The sequence below is a fragment of the Meleagris gallopavo genome, chromosome 12 (genome assembly GCF_000146605.3).
Source record: "Meleagris gallopavo isolate NT-WF06-2002-E0010 breed Aviagen turkey brand Nicholas breeding stock chromosome 12, Turkey_5.1, whole genome shotgun sequence".
Classification (NCBI taxonomy): domain Eukaryota; kingdom Metazoa; phylum Chordata; class Aves; order Galliformes; family Phasianidae; genus Meleagris; species Meleagris gallopavo.
The window spans coordinates 2,655,518-2,671,383 of record NC_015022.2 but is presented as its reverse complement, the minus strand read 5'-3'; the positions used below and the strand labels follow the sequence as shown (position 1 = coordinate 2,671,383).

Genomic DNA, 15,866 nt, shown 5'->3' with positions numbered 1-15,866 from the left:
GTGCCCAGCGCTCAAGGAAACCACAGCGCAGCGAACACAGTGGTTCCTTGAAATTGTGCTGTAAGAGAATAATCGTGAAGCATCCAGTGCAAAGATGTCCGTGAATTAAAAACCTCAGGAACAGCACAAGTGCTTTGCATTATGTAGAAGCACGTAAGGAACGCATAGGGTCGCAGATGACTGACAGCTGGCCCGTTTCTTTGAGTTCAAACAGGAGCTGGAGCCGGGCATGACAGTGGCTGTGCAATGAGGCAAAATGAAAACAGGTTGACACCGTCTGATACTGAAGAAACAAGTATTATAATGGCGTGTATGAGGAGAAGTACCTACCCATCCTTCCACACTAATGGGCACAGAGAGCCCTGCTTGTCCAGCTTGAGGCATTTCAAGAGAGATTCAGCCCAAAGGGAGGAGACAAGGAGCCAAAAAGATGAGGCAGAAAATGTACAAAGCAAGGCTGGCTGAGCAGTCTGCAGTTGTTTCAGACATAGAAAATAAAATTGAGGAACATGGGAAGTAAACTTTTTTCTTTGCTTATTGTGAAAAGGACAAGTAGTACCTGACTTCATTAGCAAGCTCAAGTTGGACGTTACAAAAAGCTCTTTCATTAAGTGAAGTTCAGCACTAGACAGGACTGTCTGTGACTTCCATCACTAGAGGCCCTCAAACCACTTAGAAACGTTTGTAAAAAATAATTTCATAAGGCTGAACCTATTGAAGAGCAAACAGAAAAAGCAAATGGCCTCTTGACATTAGCCTTGTCTCATTTCTTGACTGATGCAGAGAAAGTCACATGGAGCAGAGTTCACGTTTTACAAACATTCAGCATTTATCCATGTGTGTCTTTAATGAGTTGTGCAACTTGACTGTGAATGGAAAATTACTTCAAGTTGTACACGGATAACCTGAGACCACTTTCATTCTGAATGGCACCTGTACAGGGACTCAGTGCAGTTTGACTTTTTAAGTCAATACAAAGTCATTACATGGACATGACTTGTAGTGACCATATCTCCGAAACCCACACTTCTCTGCTGTTCAAGACAAACAAATATATTACTCCAAAGAGAGAAAATGATGGATTGAACAAGTCATTTAAAGATACAGACATAAAATCATTGCATATTGTCAGTGCAAAATACAAGATTAATCTACTAAAGGTGAATTATGACTTTTAATGAAAAGTGTCCTTTTTCTGTCCCCTTTTCCCATCAGGTACACTAGCAGATGTGCACCATGACACAGACAAGTGCTTCTAGGATACATGCTGTTTGCTTGCAACTGAACACTAGATACAGAGAAACTAGGATACATTCCCATTTTACTACATTAGGTCCCAGTTACATATGCAGTACAACTGCAGTTGTATTTGATTCTTCTGCTACCAAGAAACCTTGTTCAGCTCTACAGGACACACAAATGACTAGAAACTGCAAGCAATTTCCTTGTACAATTTCTCCCAAGTTTCATTAAAACAAATGGTGATCTCTGAAAATCCACTGTAACAGGGGGAAAAATACTGCTTCGGCAGGAAACAGGTTCAGTAATATTTGGGTTCTGCCCTTCTGTAGAAACAGTCATTTGAATACACAAGAAAGCTGATAAGTATCATCTGGAAAGTCTGGTCTCCCCTACTGTCCCTGGCAGACTTCCTGGAGATTTCGTGGTGCTCTGACTTCTCACCTCATCTAAGAGCAGCACTGAATATACAACACACACATTCACTTGTTCTCCAGTCTTCATCAGATAAGGATGTTACACTCTCAGATGTGAAGGTCACCTTTCACATTACTGGCACTATGAAAAAGCATAGTGATGTAAAGAAAAACATTATCCAAGGTAAGACAGCAGAGAAACTCCGAGATCTTTGGCAAGCATTATAAAGCTTCATTTTCATTATTAAATATATACTTCAAATATAATCAAATGCTTCTAGCTTTATTTCTCTCAGTTACACAGTTTAACACTTAGCATAAACTGTTTATCTGATTGTGATTTGTTTTAGGAATACATGTATTGGAAAGCATTTATATGCCCAACATAGCATCTCTAGTAAAACTTTATATAGCCACCTAGTGGCCTACATGGAATTGACCTAATAAAAATATTTAGGATTACATGAAGATCCTCCTTATCTAAAAATAAAACAAAGTACATGTTCCATAGCTTTTGCATATATTTAAGATATAAATGCTAATTTGTTTGCACAGTACATCCTTCAGCACAATCTGAGAAATCAAGTGTGGAAGGTGGGAATTATATGAAACACCAACAGACAGCAAAGTCAAAGTGGCTGTTTTGGAAAGAAAGGAATGGAGGGAGCTAAACATGAATTGAATCAAAGATGTGAATGCAAGGGTAAGTAAACAAACATTCCACACCATGGTTGCAAGTGTTATTAAATCTGTATGAGAGGAAAAAGAAAGAAGGGTACCATTAAAGAGAAAAAAGAAAGCTGAATGCTTGCATAGTATGAAATGTTATGGAAATTCAGCCGTTGTCCCCATTTTCAATAACTTAAATGAATATCACTTAAAACATCACACAGATTAAAGACATCTGTATATATTTCAGATTCAATATTAATGCCAAAAATACATAGTATGATTTTACATAGGATTTATGCTACATTAGAACACTAAAGACAAACGTCACTTGAGTATTAAATGAAACATTAAATATTAAATAACTGAAAAATAAAATAAAAAGTGTAAACACTAAACTAACTTAGGAAATTGCTATTGCAACACATCCAATGAAGTGGTTTTAAACAGTACAAAAAGATTAGAAGTACGCTTCCAGTCTACATGGAATACACAAAGCTCATTCCAGAAACCTGTTACAAAACTGGTCCGGGATCACACAAGAACCTTCTCTCTCGAGCGCTATCCTCATTCCTTTACAGATTTAATTTTATACAGCTTTACCAATTTTCTCTTGCACAGAGTAATCAACAGTAAAACGAACACTTCAGTTTGCCACTGTTTGCTAACATCTTGGGGAAAACTGAGGATTTGTTGGAGATTCAGTGTAAGATTTGAGTTCGTATGCAGCGCCGCTATCAACTTCCATGGACTTCCGAGAGAACAGGAGCCTAACGTCTCGGTGGAGGTAGATCTTTCCAGATTTAGAGCTCTGGAACCTGAAGATATGAACACATGTATTATGTATAATATACATGTATAACAATCAGAAAAAGATTAACTTTAAATACTATCGAATTATATGCGGAACATTAAGAAGTTAAGGGCAAAAAAAACCCACTTGAACACAAAATGAGCTCTTAAGTAAGCAGCAGGTTAAAATGAGAGAAAGAATAACATTTCCTATCTATTTTCTCTATTCAAACCTGCCAGAAATGTGTCAGGTATCATTTGTCCTAAAATTAACAGCTATAGGTAAGACACAATTTGCATTTCAGAGAACTGCATTCCATAGTCTTCATATGGCTTAAGAACTCCTTAATTTCCTTTCCTCACCCAAGAAGAGCAGAAGATCAAGGAATATTTCTTATGGCAGCTGAAGTTAACATTACTATCAGTATGCTGCAGTCACAGAGAACAGCTATTGAGGTAGGAATTAGGAACAGAAAAGAAAGAACACAGAGAAATGCTCGCATAAAACTACACTCTGCATTATCACACGTACTAGAATTTGCACAGATTTTGAATAAGCATTTACTCACAGACCATTCTAAAGCAAGAGTAGCATCTCTATCATAAATGTAGACAATCAGATTGAAATTCTGAGGAGTGAGAAAGACAACAGCAGACCCAGAGGAGCTGCAGAATCATTGCATTCTTTGCCACAGTTTCACTCAGCAGAGAGGCAGAACAGCCCATAGCCATCCATACAGCCAGAGAGAAAAAAATTCTGCTCTTCCAGATATGCTGCCAAGGGCATTAAATGTAGTGGGGTCTAGCAGAACACTCCTACTGGCCCTAAAGTGCTCCCATCCATCATTTAGTTGCTTCGTGTTGTCAGTATGAAAGCCCTTCACCTGGCAGGCAAAGAAGAGAAGTTTCTATCCTAAGAGGAGATTCTGAAGGACAGCAAACGAAGGGAGAGAGTAAAAGAGATGAGGAGCCAACTGAACACCGCAAAAAGTCAGCATAATGCATTTTTAAATAAAAAACATTACTGTAAGATCTTCTGAAGCACAAGTATGATGGACTACATTAGCTCATATGGAATAGATAGATCTAGTTATCAAAGCATTATTGTAAACTATGCCTGAATTATTCTCATTTTATACATGGATCCATCAGGAAATTATTAAGGTCTGTTTTTTAATCATCTCAAGCTTGTTATTTTCAAGTAGTAAGAATCCTGTCAGATTCCCTTTGCTCAGTAAATATGGCTCCCCTGCAACTGGGCTTTTCTGAGCGTGACATTTCACGAAGATCGGAGGAGGATGAGTGGGAGATGGTAATTAAGTTTGGGAGATTCTTCTGGCTTATGCTTCCACTGCCTCTATTTTTTGAGAAGTACCTATCACAGTAACTGGGATGTGCAGCCTCGGGTTTTCACAAGTGCAAGTGCGTGGGAATTCACAGGAGACAATCACACACACCCCCGCGGGTGGCAGTGCAGTGGCCAGCACAGGACTGGCCCTGGAGCTGGCAGTTCCAGTGGTTTTGTGTAAGGGAATCAAGCAAAACACAGCAGACATTTCTGACAGATGGTGTCCTAGGAACAGCACCAACGTACAAATATAGGAAGGCTTAAAAACACAAATAACAGATGAGCTAGGAAGTCTGGCAGAGAAAAAGAAGCTAAGTGATGAACATGACTGGAGAAATGACAAATAAGCATGAAAACCTCCGGGTATCAACAGGCCATCAGAATTCACAAAGAACAGTGTCAGCCGCAGGAACAGGATACAGCAGGATAGCTGTAAAAATGGATGTAGGAAAACCTTTTCTTTTTGCAAGAGGAAAAGACAATACAGCACAACCTATAAAATCTTTAAGTAAAGCTGTAAACAAAGAATGGAAAATAACACATTTCCTGATCAGGAAAAATGCTGAGAGATCAGAAAGATCAAAAAGAAACATGAAGTAAGGAACAGCAGATACCTTCAGCTTCCACCAGCAACATCCTTGGCCATATCAGGAAAATATTAAAAAAAGAAATTTCTCAGCACCCTGAGGAGTTGCTGTGTTGAAGCATTGGTTTAAAGAGTACCTCCCTACCAGCCCTCAGTAACACACAGCTAATGAAAGAAACGAGCCCTGTCAGCCACTAAGCAACAGCCATTATGCTATTAAGAGAGACAGCATGTCAGTAGCTACAGCAGTTGACCAAGCCTTAAAAACCTGAAAAGCATGGAGCTGTGGGCAGGTTCTCTGTTTAACTGCCTTTTCCGGGGGGGGTGTCAGAGTACAACCCAGAAACCAGTTGACTGTCGCCATCACGGCACAGGGCACAGCTGGGCTCTGGCTCTGCGCTCACACAGACTTCATTACAACACAGAAGTCTTTGTTTGGCACGCAACATAACTTTTCTGTTGTTTTTATTTTCAAAGCATCTTCAAGAGGCTTCTAAAATTGTATCAACCTTGACGGCTGTATAAGAATCCTTTGCTCTCTGAACATCTTGCCTATTATGTCAGGACTGCAGCTGCACAAATGCAGTCTAATGGCACACTGAAATCTCAAATGTACAAAACTGTGTATGTAGAAGTTGCATAAGCACTTTATCTGACACTGTAAAGAGTGCTGCAGAGATTCTGGCCACCCATTTAAAGTTCCAGATCTATAAAAGCATCTTTGCTGAATTACCACTTGCAAAGAAGGTGTTCATAACGCGAGTGCTGACAGCTGTAATTGAGGCCTCACAAGCAGATCCTACCACAGCACAGCTTAACACTTGGGACTTCACTAGGTTGGTTGGTTTTCTCTGAGCAAAACTTCAACGTGTAAACTTAAGCAGCATGTTTTCAGGAAGTACTGCAACTAAACCTGAAAGACTGCTTTAAGGAAGCCTGAGTATTAAGAAAATCTTTGTCATTTAGGTTTTTTTAGTTTTATACACAAGTTTTCAGCAGGATGGGTTTGAGAAAACTTGCCTGCTTTTAATCATTTTCTAATCCTATTACAGATTTAAAAGTAACATACATGAATGATAACATACTCATACGGTTTGTTTTTCCAGCCAGAAATGGTTACATTTGCAATTATGTGTTTTACATTATACATTAAAAACCCCCATTGAATGCAGAAAGCTGGACTAAATCATACAGGTATTTCAAAACTAAAAGCAGCAGAACTGCTACATGTCTGTCTCAGCAGAAGACTGCAGACGTACTGGCTATAAGAGACTACAAAGAAGAAAGCAGGCTTGTTTTGGGTCTGTCTAAAACAAACCTACCACCTACATGAAAGCAGAAACTAAAAGGTAGTTAAGTTAGGTACAGTAAGTTAGTGTGGCCTGAAAGGACAAAAACACAATTCAATGCCAACACACATCTTTTCTGCCTGTTGACTTTCATTTAACAGGAAACACTGGTCTGGAATCACTGTTAGATACAACTGTGCTTTCAAGCCTGCTAATGCCACTAAGTAGTAAAATTTTCCCAAGTAATTCTACAAGTTAAACTAAGAGATCCAACTGTTCAGCCTGCTAGCTTTAAAACATCAGCAGGCACCAGGTTTTAAACAGCTGCAATGTAATCACTGGGTTTGTGTACGTGCATTCAATGCAGTAACACAGGCAAAAGTCTGCAAACTGATGAAGGACAAAGCACAGCTATCACTTCTCCTTTGTTTCCAATTGCAGCCTTCAGAACACCCCAAGAGCAGTCGCACTACACCTGGTTTCAGGCAGTGCTTTGTACGTCCTGCAAGGAAAATGTGGTGAATATTTCATAAAGTGAAGGGTGTCTCAGTGGCACTCATTCATAAAACAAGTTGTTAGATTTCTGCCAGTAAACACTACACATTTAGTAGTGATTCCAAATGCTTTTCATGTCAGAACCTGTTCCTGTCAGGCCTGTTGCACATAACCACCTTCTCCACACTGACCCTTGGTCTGGCTTCTGCTACGTTACGGCACGTGCACTGCTCCTTGCAATCTCAGAGAAGGTCCTGTGATCCAACCAGAACTCAGTCTCTTCTGGGGAGAAAACAACTAAGCTTGACAAGACTATAAAAACGTCAGGAAAGAGCTTCATATTTTATCTTTCTTCCTCCAGAGCAGAATCCAAACTATTTATTAGCTTTTCACCCTCTATTGTCTGTTTGAAATACCAAATCAACAGCATTCTTTTTTTTTTATTTAAATAAGCCTGCAGGCAGACAGGCTGCTGGCAAAGGCAGTGAGAGGTGTTTTGGCAGGTACTTGGATTTCTCCTGTAAACCTTTTCTTGTGAGCTCCCAGAAGCTCACCTCAGATGGATGAGGTAGCGTAGCAGCCTTTCTTCAGTCTGTTGGCTGTTTTCTTTATTGACAGTCCGCTTGATTTCTCGTCTCACAGGAACAGAGAAAGTTCTTTGCCGTAGGAATGTCTGATGATTAGCTGGCATCTCTCTTAAGTCATAGATCACCACAAACATCTTCACCACAGTTTTGTTAGGGTTAAATAAGGTCTGAAAAGACAGATGGTTCAGTACAATACTCTTTAGAGATGAAAAACTGGGGGGGGAAAAAAAAAAGTCACTTGTGAAAATAGTCACCATCCTCTGCGCACTTTGTTCCTGTATAAGACAGAAATATTTATGCCAAAATGTGTGGTTTTTCTGTATACTTCAACACTTCGGCTTCCAGAAATTCTTGTTTTTTAAATATAATAATTATTTTTCTGATCTGAAACTGTAGCACATGACTACTACTCATCTAACCTGCTTCTCTATTTTTATTTTTCTAGTCAGATTTTTGTCTCCACTATTTTTGAGACTGTGCATACAGCAGGTGAAGTGGGCTCCACTTTGACACCTAGAATTAGCAATGTGTCACCCCAGCTTGGGTTCTTAAAACAAAGAGGCAGATGTTGGCTCTAAGCAATGGCTGTGATTTACTTTCTGATTTCACTATGGAAAGTAGGTACTTTAAAAGTGTTGCAAAATGTAGGTAAGACTGAGTATTTTAACTGGGTGTCTCTTTTCAAAGTATTTCAGAATTTGGACTTGTAAATTACCTCACTGAAGAAATAATGAATTGTTACCAACTATTCTGAACCTTAGTAACTGATCTGAAGCCTTTTCACAGCATTGGATGGGATCAAATGTTCAGAGTCTCCTTCGTCCCAGACAGATTTATACTTTAAATAATCACAGTTTTACAAGTTTTTAGAGAAAATCACTTTTCCACTGCTAGCTTTATATTTCTCTCTAGTAAATAACCTAATTCCCTCCACATTAATTTCTTGATACAGAGCTTTTAATGCACTCGCATCTGCGATGTTGCACCCACTTTTAAGAAGGGTAGAATAGATGACCCAGGGAACTACCAACCTGTCAACCTCTCCTCTGTACCAGGTAGGATCATGGAGCAGATCCTCCTGGAAGCTATGCTAAGGCAAATGGAAGAGAGGGAAGTGATATGGGACAACCACGTTGTTTTACCAAAGGCAGGTCTTGCCTGACCAACCTTGTTGCTTTTTACAGTGGTGTAACAGCGTCAGTGGACAAGAAAAGAGCCACTGATATCATCTATCTGGACTTCAATAAGGCCTTTGACACGGTCCTCCATAACAACGTTCTCTCCAAATTGGAAAGATAGGAATTTGATGAGTCAACCGTTTGATTGATCAGGAACCAGTTACAAGATGGTACCCAGAGAGTGGTGGTCAATGGCTGGATGTCCAGACGGAGATCAGTGACGAGTCGTGTCCCTCAGGGGTCAGTGCTCTTTAACAACTTCATCAATAACAATGACACCAGGATTGAGCGTGCCCTCAGCCAGTTTATGGATGACACCAATCTGTGTGGTGCAGTCAATGCACCCAAGGGATGGGATGCCATTTAGAGAGGCTTATATAGGCTCGAGCAGAGGGCCCAGGAGAACCTCAGGAGGATCAAAAAATCCAAGCACAAGGTCTTGCACGTGGGTCTTGGCAAATCCCGCTATCAATACAAGCTGGGGGACTGCCAGGAAGGAGCCCTGTCAAAAAGGACCTCGGGCTACTGGCAAATGGCAAGATGGACATGAGCCAGCAATGTACCCTTGCAGCCCAGAAAGCCAACGGTGACCTGGGCTGCATCAAAAGAATTGTGTCCAGCAGGTCAAGGGAGGTGATCCTGCCCCTCTGCTCTGCGCTGGTGAGACCTCACCTGGAGAACTGCGTCCAGATGTGGAGTCCTCAGTACAGGAGAGATGTGGACCTGTTAGAGCGCATCCAAAGGAGGGCCACAAAAATGATCCAAGGGAAGGAACACCTCCCCTATGAGGACAAGCTCAGGGAACTGGAGAAGAGAAGGCTCCGAGGTGACCTGATAGCAGCCTTTCAATATCTAAAGGGGGGCTATAAGAAAGAAGGGGATAGACTCTTTAGCGAGGTCTGCTCTTACAGGACAAGGGGAAATGGTTTCAAACTAAAGGAGGGGAGATTTATATGGGATATAAGGAAGAAGTTTGGTATTTTGTTTTTTTGTTTTGTTTTGTTTTATTACAGTAAGGGCGATGAAGCACTGGCACAGGTTGCCCAGAGAGGTGGTGGGTACCTCGTCCCTGGATACACTCAAGGTCAGGCTGACCAGGCTCTGAGCATCTGATCAGCTGTAGGTGCTTTTGTTCAGTGCAAGGGAGTTGGACTAGATGACCATTAAGGGTTCCTTCCAACTCAAATGACTCCATGATTCTGTTCTATGCTGCATACGTACCACTTGTATCGTTCCTGAAGGCGGTACCCGATAACCCCTTTTACCAAGGGACTCTAAAGTAATTACACCCTAGGGAAAAAATAAAGAAACAGTTAGCAGGGTGCAATACAAATCATAGTGCTCTATTCATTTAGTTGCTGATTAATTAAAGAATATAACACAATATTTAAGATGAAGTTAAAAATCAACAGCTTTGGCAGATCATTAAGAGCTGTCCAATAAGGAGTACATTCTGCTCTTGAAACTGCTTTCAAGGTTCCACATGTTCAGATTAGAGTCAGGGAGCTACAGCGAAATAAAAAGACATTCTCAAAAGAAAGCCTTAAGTTAAAAACAAAAGAATTGCCTGTCCATTTCTGTATGGCCTGCAATTGCACCCATAATACTTCCATCCCCAAAGAATTAATTTTTGCTTTTCAAAGACAGCAGATGCACTTAATCTCCCATTCTAATGCAAAACTCTAGCAATGATATCATCTGCTTCAGTACCAACAGGGATCTACAGAGTGTGAGCATCTCACTCTGCTCCAGCACTGCTGAGCTCATCCTTAAGGCTCTGCATTTCAGCATGAGCTCCATTATGCTTCTGTGCACAACTGGTGTACTGCACTCATACAGACACATCAAAAACAAAATATCCAACAAAAAAAAAAACCAAAAACAACAACAACAGGAAAAGCAGAGCAAAGAAACTAGCTATACAAACAGAAACAATGTTTCTGATGATGGAGGCATGATACAAATGCTTTCTTAATCCTGTGAGACTCAGCTATAATTGCATATTTACAACATGGGGGAAAGCCTTAAACAATGAAACTCTGCTAGTGAAATAAGCAATGCTACTTTAACCATTTGAAGAACATCAGAATCCTTTCATCTCCTGGAAAATTAGGTGACATAATCTAAAAAGATGAAAGCAAGAAAATTGATTCTACTTTTCTGTAGTTAAGAAATATACATACAAGCTTAAAGTGTATTATACAAACTTAACTTGCAAAGCCATTTAACTTCATTTTCTGAATCAGTTTAGAAGCAAAATATCAAAAATATGGTACCTGCTACAAATTTGAAGTCTACATATTGAGATAATCAGACATTAAAGCCTGCTTACATGTTTAAATAAACTATTTACTGTATTTTAAATGCACATACACATAGTAAAACCTCTCAAAATGAGATCTGTCTCCCAGGTAACACCCAGGTTACTTGCAGGCATTCAAAATGAATCTAGCTGTCAGCTGGATGCTTTGAACTGTCGAATCAGACTTCTGCTTTTTACAAGGTAGCAATTTTTAGGCATTCAAACCTGTGCTGTCATTGTAGAAGTGCAGAACAGAATTAGTACTGCACTGCTGATGTAAATACCAACAAATCAAGCAGCTTATGAGAGTGACATGCTTAGCACTAGCTCAGACAGCAATTGCCTAAAAATGAAGGGCTAAACAACTCCAACAACGAGTCCAAACTCTCCATCCACAACATTACCTTGGCCTACCATCCAAGCTACTTAGTGGCAAAGCATTTAGTTCCCCAGGACAGCAGCTTGTTTGGAAAACAAGATGTATCCTATTAGTCCAGCTACTGTCTCACTGCCTATTTTAAGAAAGCTGGATAAAAAGAGATGGTGGAGATCAATCACTCCAGTGATATTCCATGACCAGAGCAGCTGGATGTTGGACACAGCAACGGGAGAAAACGCATTAGTTAAAAAAAAAGAAGGATGGGAGGAAGGGACTTTGATCATAAGCAGCTGGAAATGACCCCTCCAAAGCCCCAGTGCCTGAACTCTCTACTCACCTAGCTCTTGGTTTCCATCTCCACCTATGAGAATTTAATTCCCCAATCATCCGAAGCCAGCTCTGTCCTTATGTAAAAACTGCAGGGCTTTGAAATGCCAAAGGACGAGGGCTAAAATATCCTCCCTGAGGATACTGTGTCTACTACCTCAGAAGTACCTGATCAGCTGAGAAACTCTGAATAGCTCTGGGTAGTTTACATACGTTACTGTGCTACTTACAAACCATCTCAGCAAGCATTAGGGTTGTATGTCTGATTACTGCATTAAAGCATGGGTTAGGCAAGTTCACCCGACTACAAGCTTATGAACTCTGTTCCACCTTACTGGTTTTTAACAGAGGAGAGATAATTTGGACCATACGCTTACCATGTAAGGAGAGGGTGCGTTATCGTCTGAGACGCTGTAGAATGACACTTCAACTGGCAGAGTCATGTGAGTGGGACAGAAGACTCCACTGGCTCCCACCTCTGCCGTGAAGCCCTCGACGATGCCTAGCGGGTCTAAGCGAAAGTTCAAGACGGACTCCTGAAAAACAAAACATACAGCTTAGATTGAGACCGCCTCAAAATACAGCAGAAAATAAAAAGCAGGAAACAAGAAAACAAGTTTCTATAAGAACCTGGGTCCTAAGTGTTTCATGAGGTGACATACCAGAAATCACAACCAAGGCAGAAATGACAACAAACAGGAACATTCAGCAAGATGGTAGTGGTCTAACAGGAAGCATCATGCAAACCCTATCTTAATCTGACTCAAACCTGCACAAAAGCTCTTAGAGAGCAGTGGGATCTATTCATGACTACCCTTGGTGTACACTGCCTGAAAGAATAGACTGTAACTGCAGCTTTTCTCAACATATTCACTCTATGTTTCACAAGGTATAATGCAATCCATAAGTGCTACAATTAGTCACTGACATTTGATGTGCTACATGAAGCCAAAAGCTGGAGGCTACGCTTCCAATATGTTGTTTGTTACACTGATTTCATGTGGCTTTTGTGAAACATTGAGTAAGTTTTAAGAGTAAAAATGAGATTTTTTTTTCTAGGTTTATATATGACAAAAATGAACAATAACAGTTTGAATCTTATTTAAGCCAACCGAACCCCTCCTAAATTAACCGTAGTTTAAAGTTAAAATTTCTAATTTTGTATCTGAGAGAGAAGACTTCTTTGGAATGAAATTTATGCCTTTACAGATGGAAATTAAAACAAATTTCATTCAATTTAATTATGAATCTTACACTGTAACCAGGCTGGAATTATCCGCACTAATGTGCTCTAAAAGCAGAACAGAAGAATAATAAAAATACCACAAGACTTCTAGACAATATGCAATACCTCAAAGTTTCCCAGAAGGCTAAGACTTGTTACTGGTGGAGCACTAGAACTTAGAAATGGTTTTCCATGGCTCTCTGGATCACTCTTTCTGTTTATACATTGTTGTGGGCTATTAAATAAAAAAGAATAAATATAAAGGATGAACACATTTCTTCTGGGTACAACCTGGTCTAAAAAGAATGATTTACTTACTGCATTGCAAAATACTGTGCTAAAGAAATACCAGTTGAACACTGTCTGTTAATACTCTTGCAAAACACTTTCTAGGTTACTGAAGAATACCTCCACCAAGAGATAGAGACAAAACAGATTTACATTGTTCATTAGCTCTGAATAAAGTAACAGAATTTTCTCCTGTATGCAGCCATTTATCCTGAAGTTTCCACCACGCTACCATACTGAAAGCTGTTTATGTTATGCACATTAATGTGTAAAAAGTCATGACTAGTCCCTTTCAAAGGTTATGCTCCCTGAGCAGACATAAAAGCAAGATATTTAACCATCCAACTCCAAGAACAAAACAACTCATTTGAAAAAAAAAGGTCAAACAAAAAAAGCTTTTCATATAATGGAGAAAAAAACTTTAGGGAAAAAGAAGAATCAATGATTAATCAATTTTCTGTTTGAGTACTCAAGTGTATCCTACAGCTTTCCCAATCTTCGATGGGACAGAGTGGTCTCAGCAGTGGCTCTGTCAGTGCTATGCTGATTTGGGGACAAAACCCATCGACTGATTAGCACACCAAGGGCCGAAAACCACTGTCTGCACAATTGCAATGAAATTTTAAAAAAAATTATTTCAGAATAAGAATTCTTTGAAAAGGCACCCACCATCTGTATTTGTTAATGATCTTTCTTGTTACACATGTTCTGTTTCAAAAAAAAAATCTCAAAGTTTCTGGTAAATAAAACGTACCTTCTTGCTGACAAACATTTCAGCTGCAGCAGTGATGAATCCAGATCAAAGCACCCAGACTGCGTTTTCCTCTGAGGAACCTCAAAAGGGGAAGAAAATACTAATTTAAAAACTGTACTTCCAGTAAGCACAATTTTGACAAGTAAGCACAGGTTTGCCAAGAATCTGCATAACATTACAAAAACATGAAAACAAAGAAGAAAGCTATTCTAAACTTAGTGAAAAAAAATCTGAAATTATTAAAGATTCTGACTGACTGAACTGCTTCAAAAGATTGAAGAAAAATCTGATCAACACAAACAGGATTTTCCAGAAGAATACATGAACAAAGCAACAGGAACTAAATATACCCCCAAATCACCGTGCAGCTCATTCAAGAGGCTTTGGAGCAGCGCAGAGTGTTAGAAATAAACAAGTTGTACCGATTTCCATCTGAGCTCCCTGAAAACATGACACTGTCCATAAGCACCAAAACACAACACACACTACGTGCTATAAAAGGTAATACAAGTATGTCAGTAGTTGTCATTGGGAATGCCTTTCTCTTTAGAAGTCCCTAACAGCCAACCAGGAACTACTTAGATTGCTCTTAAAGTAACGCCTCCTGTTTACTACCATGGAAAGTCCAACAGATACAAAGAGCACAATAACACTACTTGATAGAGGAAATTCTCAGCTGCAAAATGCTATTTTTTTTAGCGCAGTCACCACCATTTAGCTGTGCATTTTTGCCAGCAATGAATAAGAGCCTGCATGTCACACTGGAAAAATCTACACCAGCAGAGGTGACCCACTGTTTCACAGCTGCTATAACATTGTTATTGCTAGGAAAACATCCCCCACACAGTACATCTTTCCACCGTCCCAAACAGATGGAAATCAGAAGGCACCAAATCTGGACTATATGGTGGGTCTGGTAGGACAGTCCAGCCAAGACCAGCAATGTGCTCCATGGACTTCAAACTGGTATGGGGCCTGGAAAGTGGCTTATCTTTCGCATTACTGTTGCCACCGCTGAAATGCACAACCAGTCGCCTTCCTGTGCTCATGCCCACTGTTTGGTCTCCATAAACATTCAGCAAGCATCAGTAAGTGTCAGTGGGTGCCATTTTTTTTCCACATGGAGGAATTCAATTCCACATCTTCGCTTCATACACATTTCCATGTCAGACTAGCCAACACAATGAAACATGAGGCATTACTTTCAGAGCAGCCCTCATATAAATATGTGTTTCTGCCTTATCACAGCAACCTCGTATCACTTAGCTATATCTCTGGATATTGAATATGCTGTACAAACTGTTCATAGAAACAAAAACTTTAGGATAATAGTCACCAGGGATTAATAAATAACTCACACAAAAACTCCTCAGTGACTAAATATGTCAACTTCAAAATGCTTTCTTTTGTTTACCATAGCATTTATTTTACCTTTTGTTACTCTTGAAAATCTCTCAAGAACTACCTCTAATGTATTCTTTTTCAGAATTATTCAACTTCATTTTAGTGTTAACTGAAGATTCCACCTGTAAAAGCATTCACTCTGACAGTGAAAATAAATACAAAAACTTCTTCCAGGTATCTTGTCAAAGTTTCTACAATACACGGGAACTAAATGTTCAAAATACTCCTTTTCTCACATAAAAGTTGAGTCACAATTAAGCCATAGTTTCATCAATAACTTACAGGACTTGAAAGCAGAGGCAATCCAGTTCGGGGATGAAAAGCCTTGGTTGAAGTTCCATCCAAGGATCGAAAATTGTGTTTCCGCCATATATTTGTGTGTTTTAGAGATGGTGCTTTCTGTCAGCAAAACAGATTGACTCAAGATATTACTGGGCCAATTCAACAGCCTACCAAGCTATCACTTGTTTGCTTGAGTGGAAAGAACTCCTGCAGCTGATGCACCTGCATCCCATTAACGTATTATGAAATAGATCCAAGTTCTCTTTGATTCAATCTACAAGCACTACAAACAACTGATTGTAAATG

At 39.7% G+C, this 15,866-nt stretch overlaps 1 protein-coding gene across 4 annotated transcripts in view; it reads right to left on the bottom strand.

Annotated features, from left to right (window-relative positions):
* Positions 1-1,906: 1,906 nt before the first annotated feature.
* The window catches only part of FAM214A (family with sequence similarity 214 member A), a 28,376-nt gene continuing 14,416 nt past the window's right edge, over positions 1,907-15,866 (bottom strand). For 3 of the 4 annotated variants that reach the window (XM_031555258.1, XM_031555260.1, XM_031555259.1), the window contains 7 exons: positions 15,561-15,677; positions 13,875-13,954; positions 12,959-13,067; positions 11,985-12,143; positions 9,821-9,889; positions 7,389-7,588; positions 1,907-3,142 (listed from right to left, as the gene is read on the bottom strand). In XM_031555258.1, the coding sequence (XP_031411118.1) occupies positions 2,989-3,142; positions 7,389-7,588; positions 9,821-9,889; positions 11,985-12,143; positions 12,959-13,067; positions 13,875-13,954; positions 15,561-15,677 (888 nt within the window). In that variant the 3' untranslated portion in view covers positions 1,907-2,988. Of the gene's footprint in view, positions 3,143-7,388; positions 7,635-9,820; positions 9,890-11,984; positions 12,144-12,958; positions 13,068-13,874; positions 13,955-15,560; positions 15,678-15,866 lie in introns of those variants that run through there. The other variant, XM_031555261.1, reaches the window with a different exon arrangement.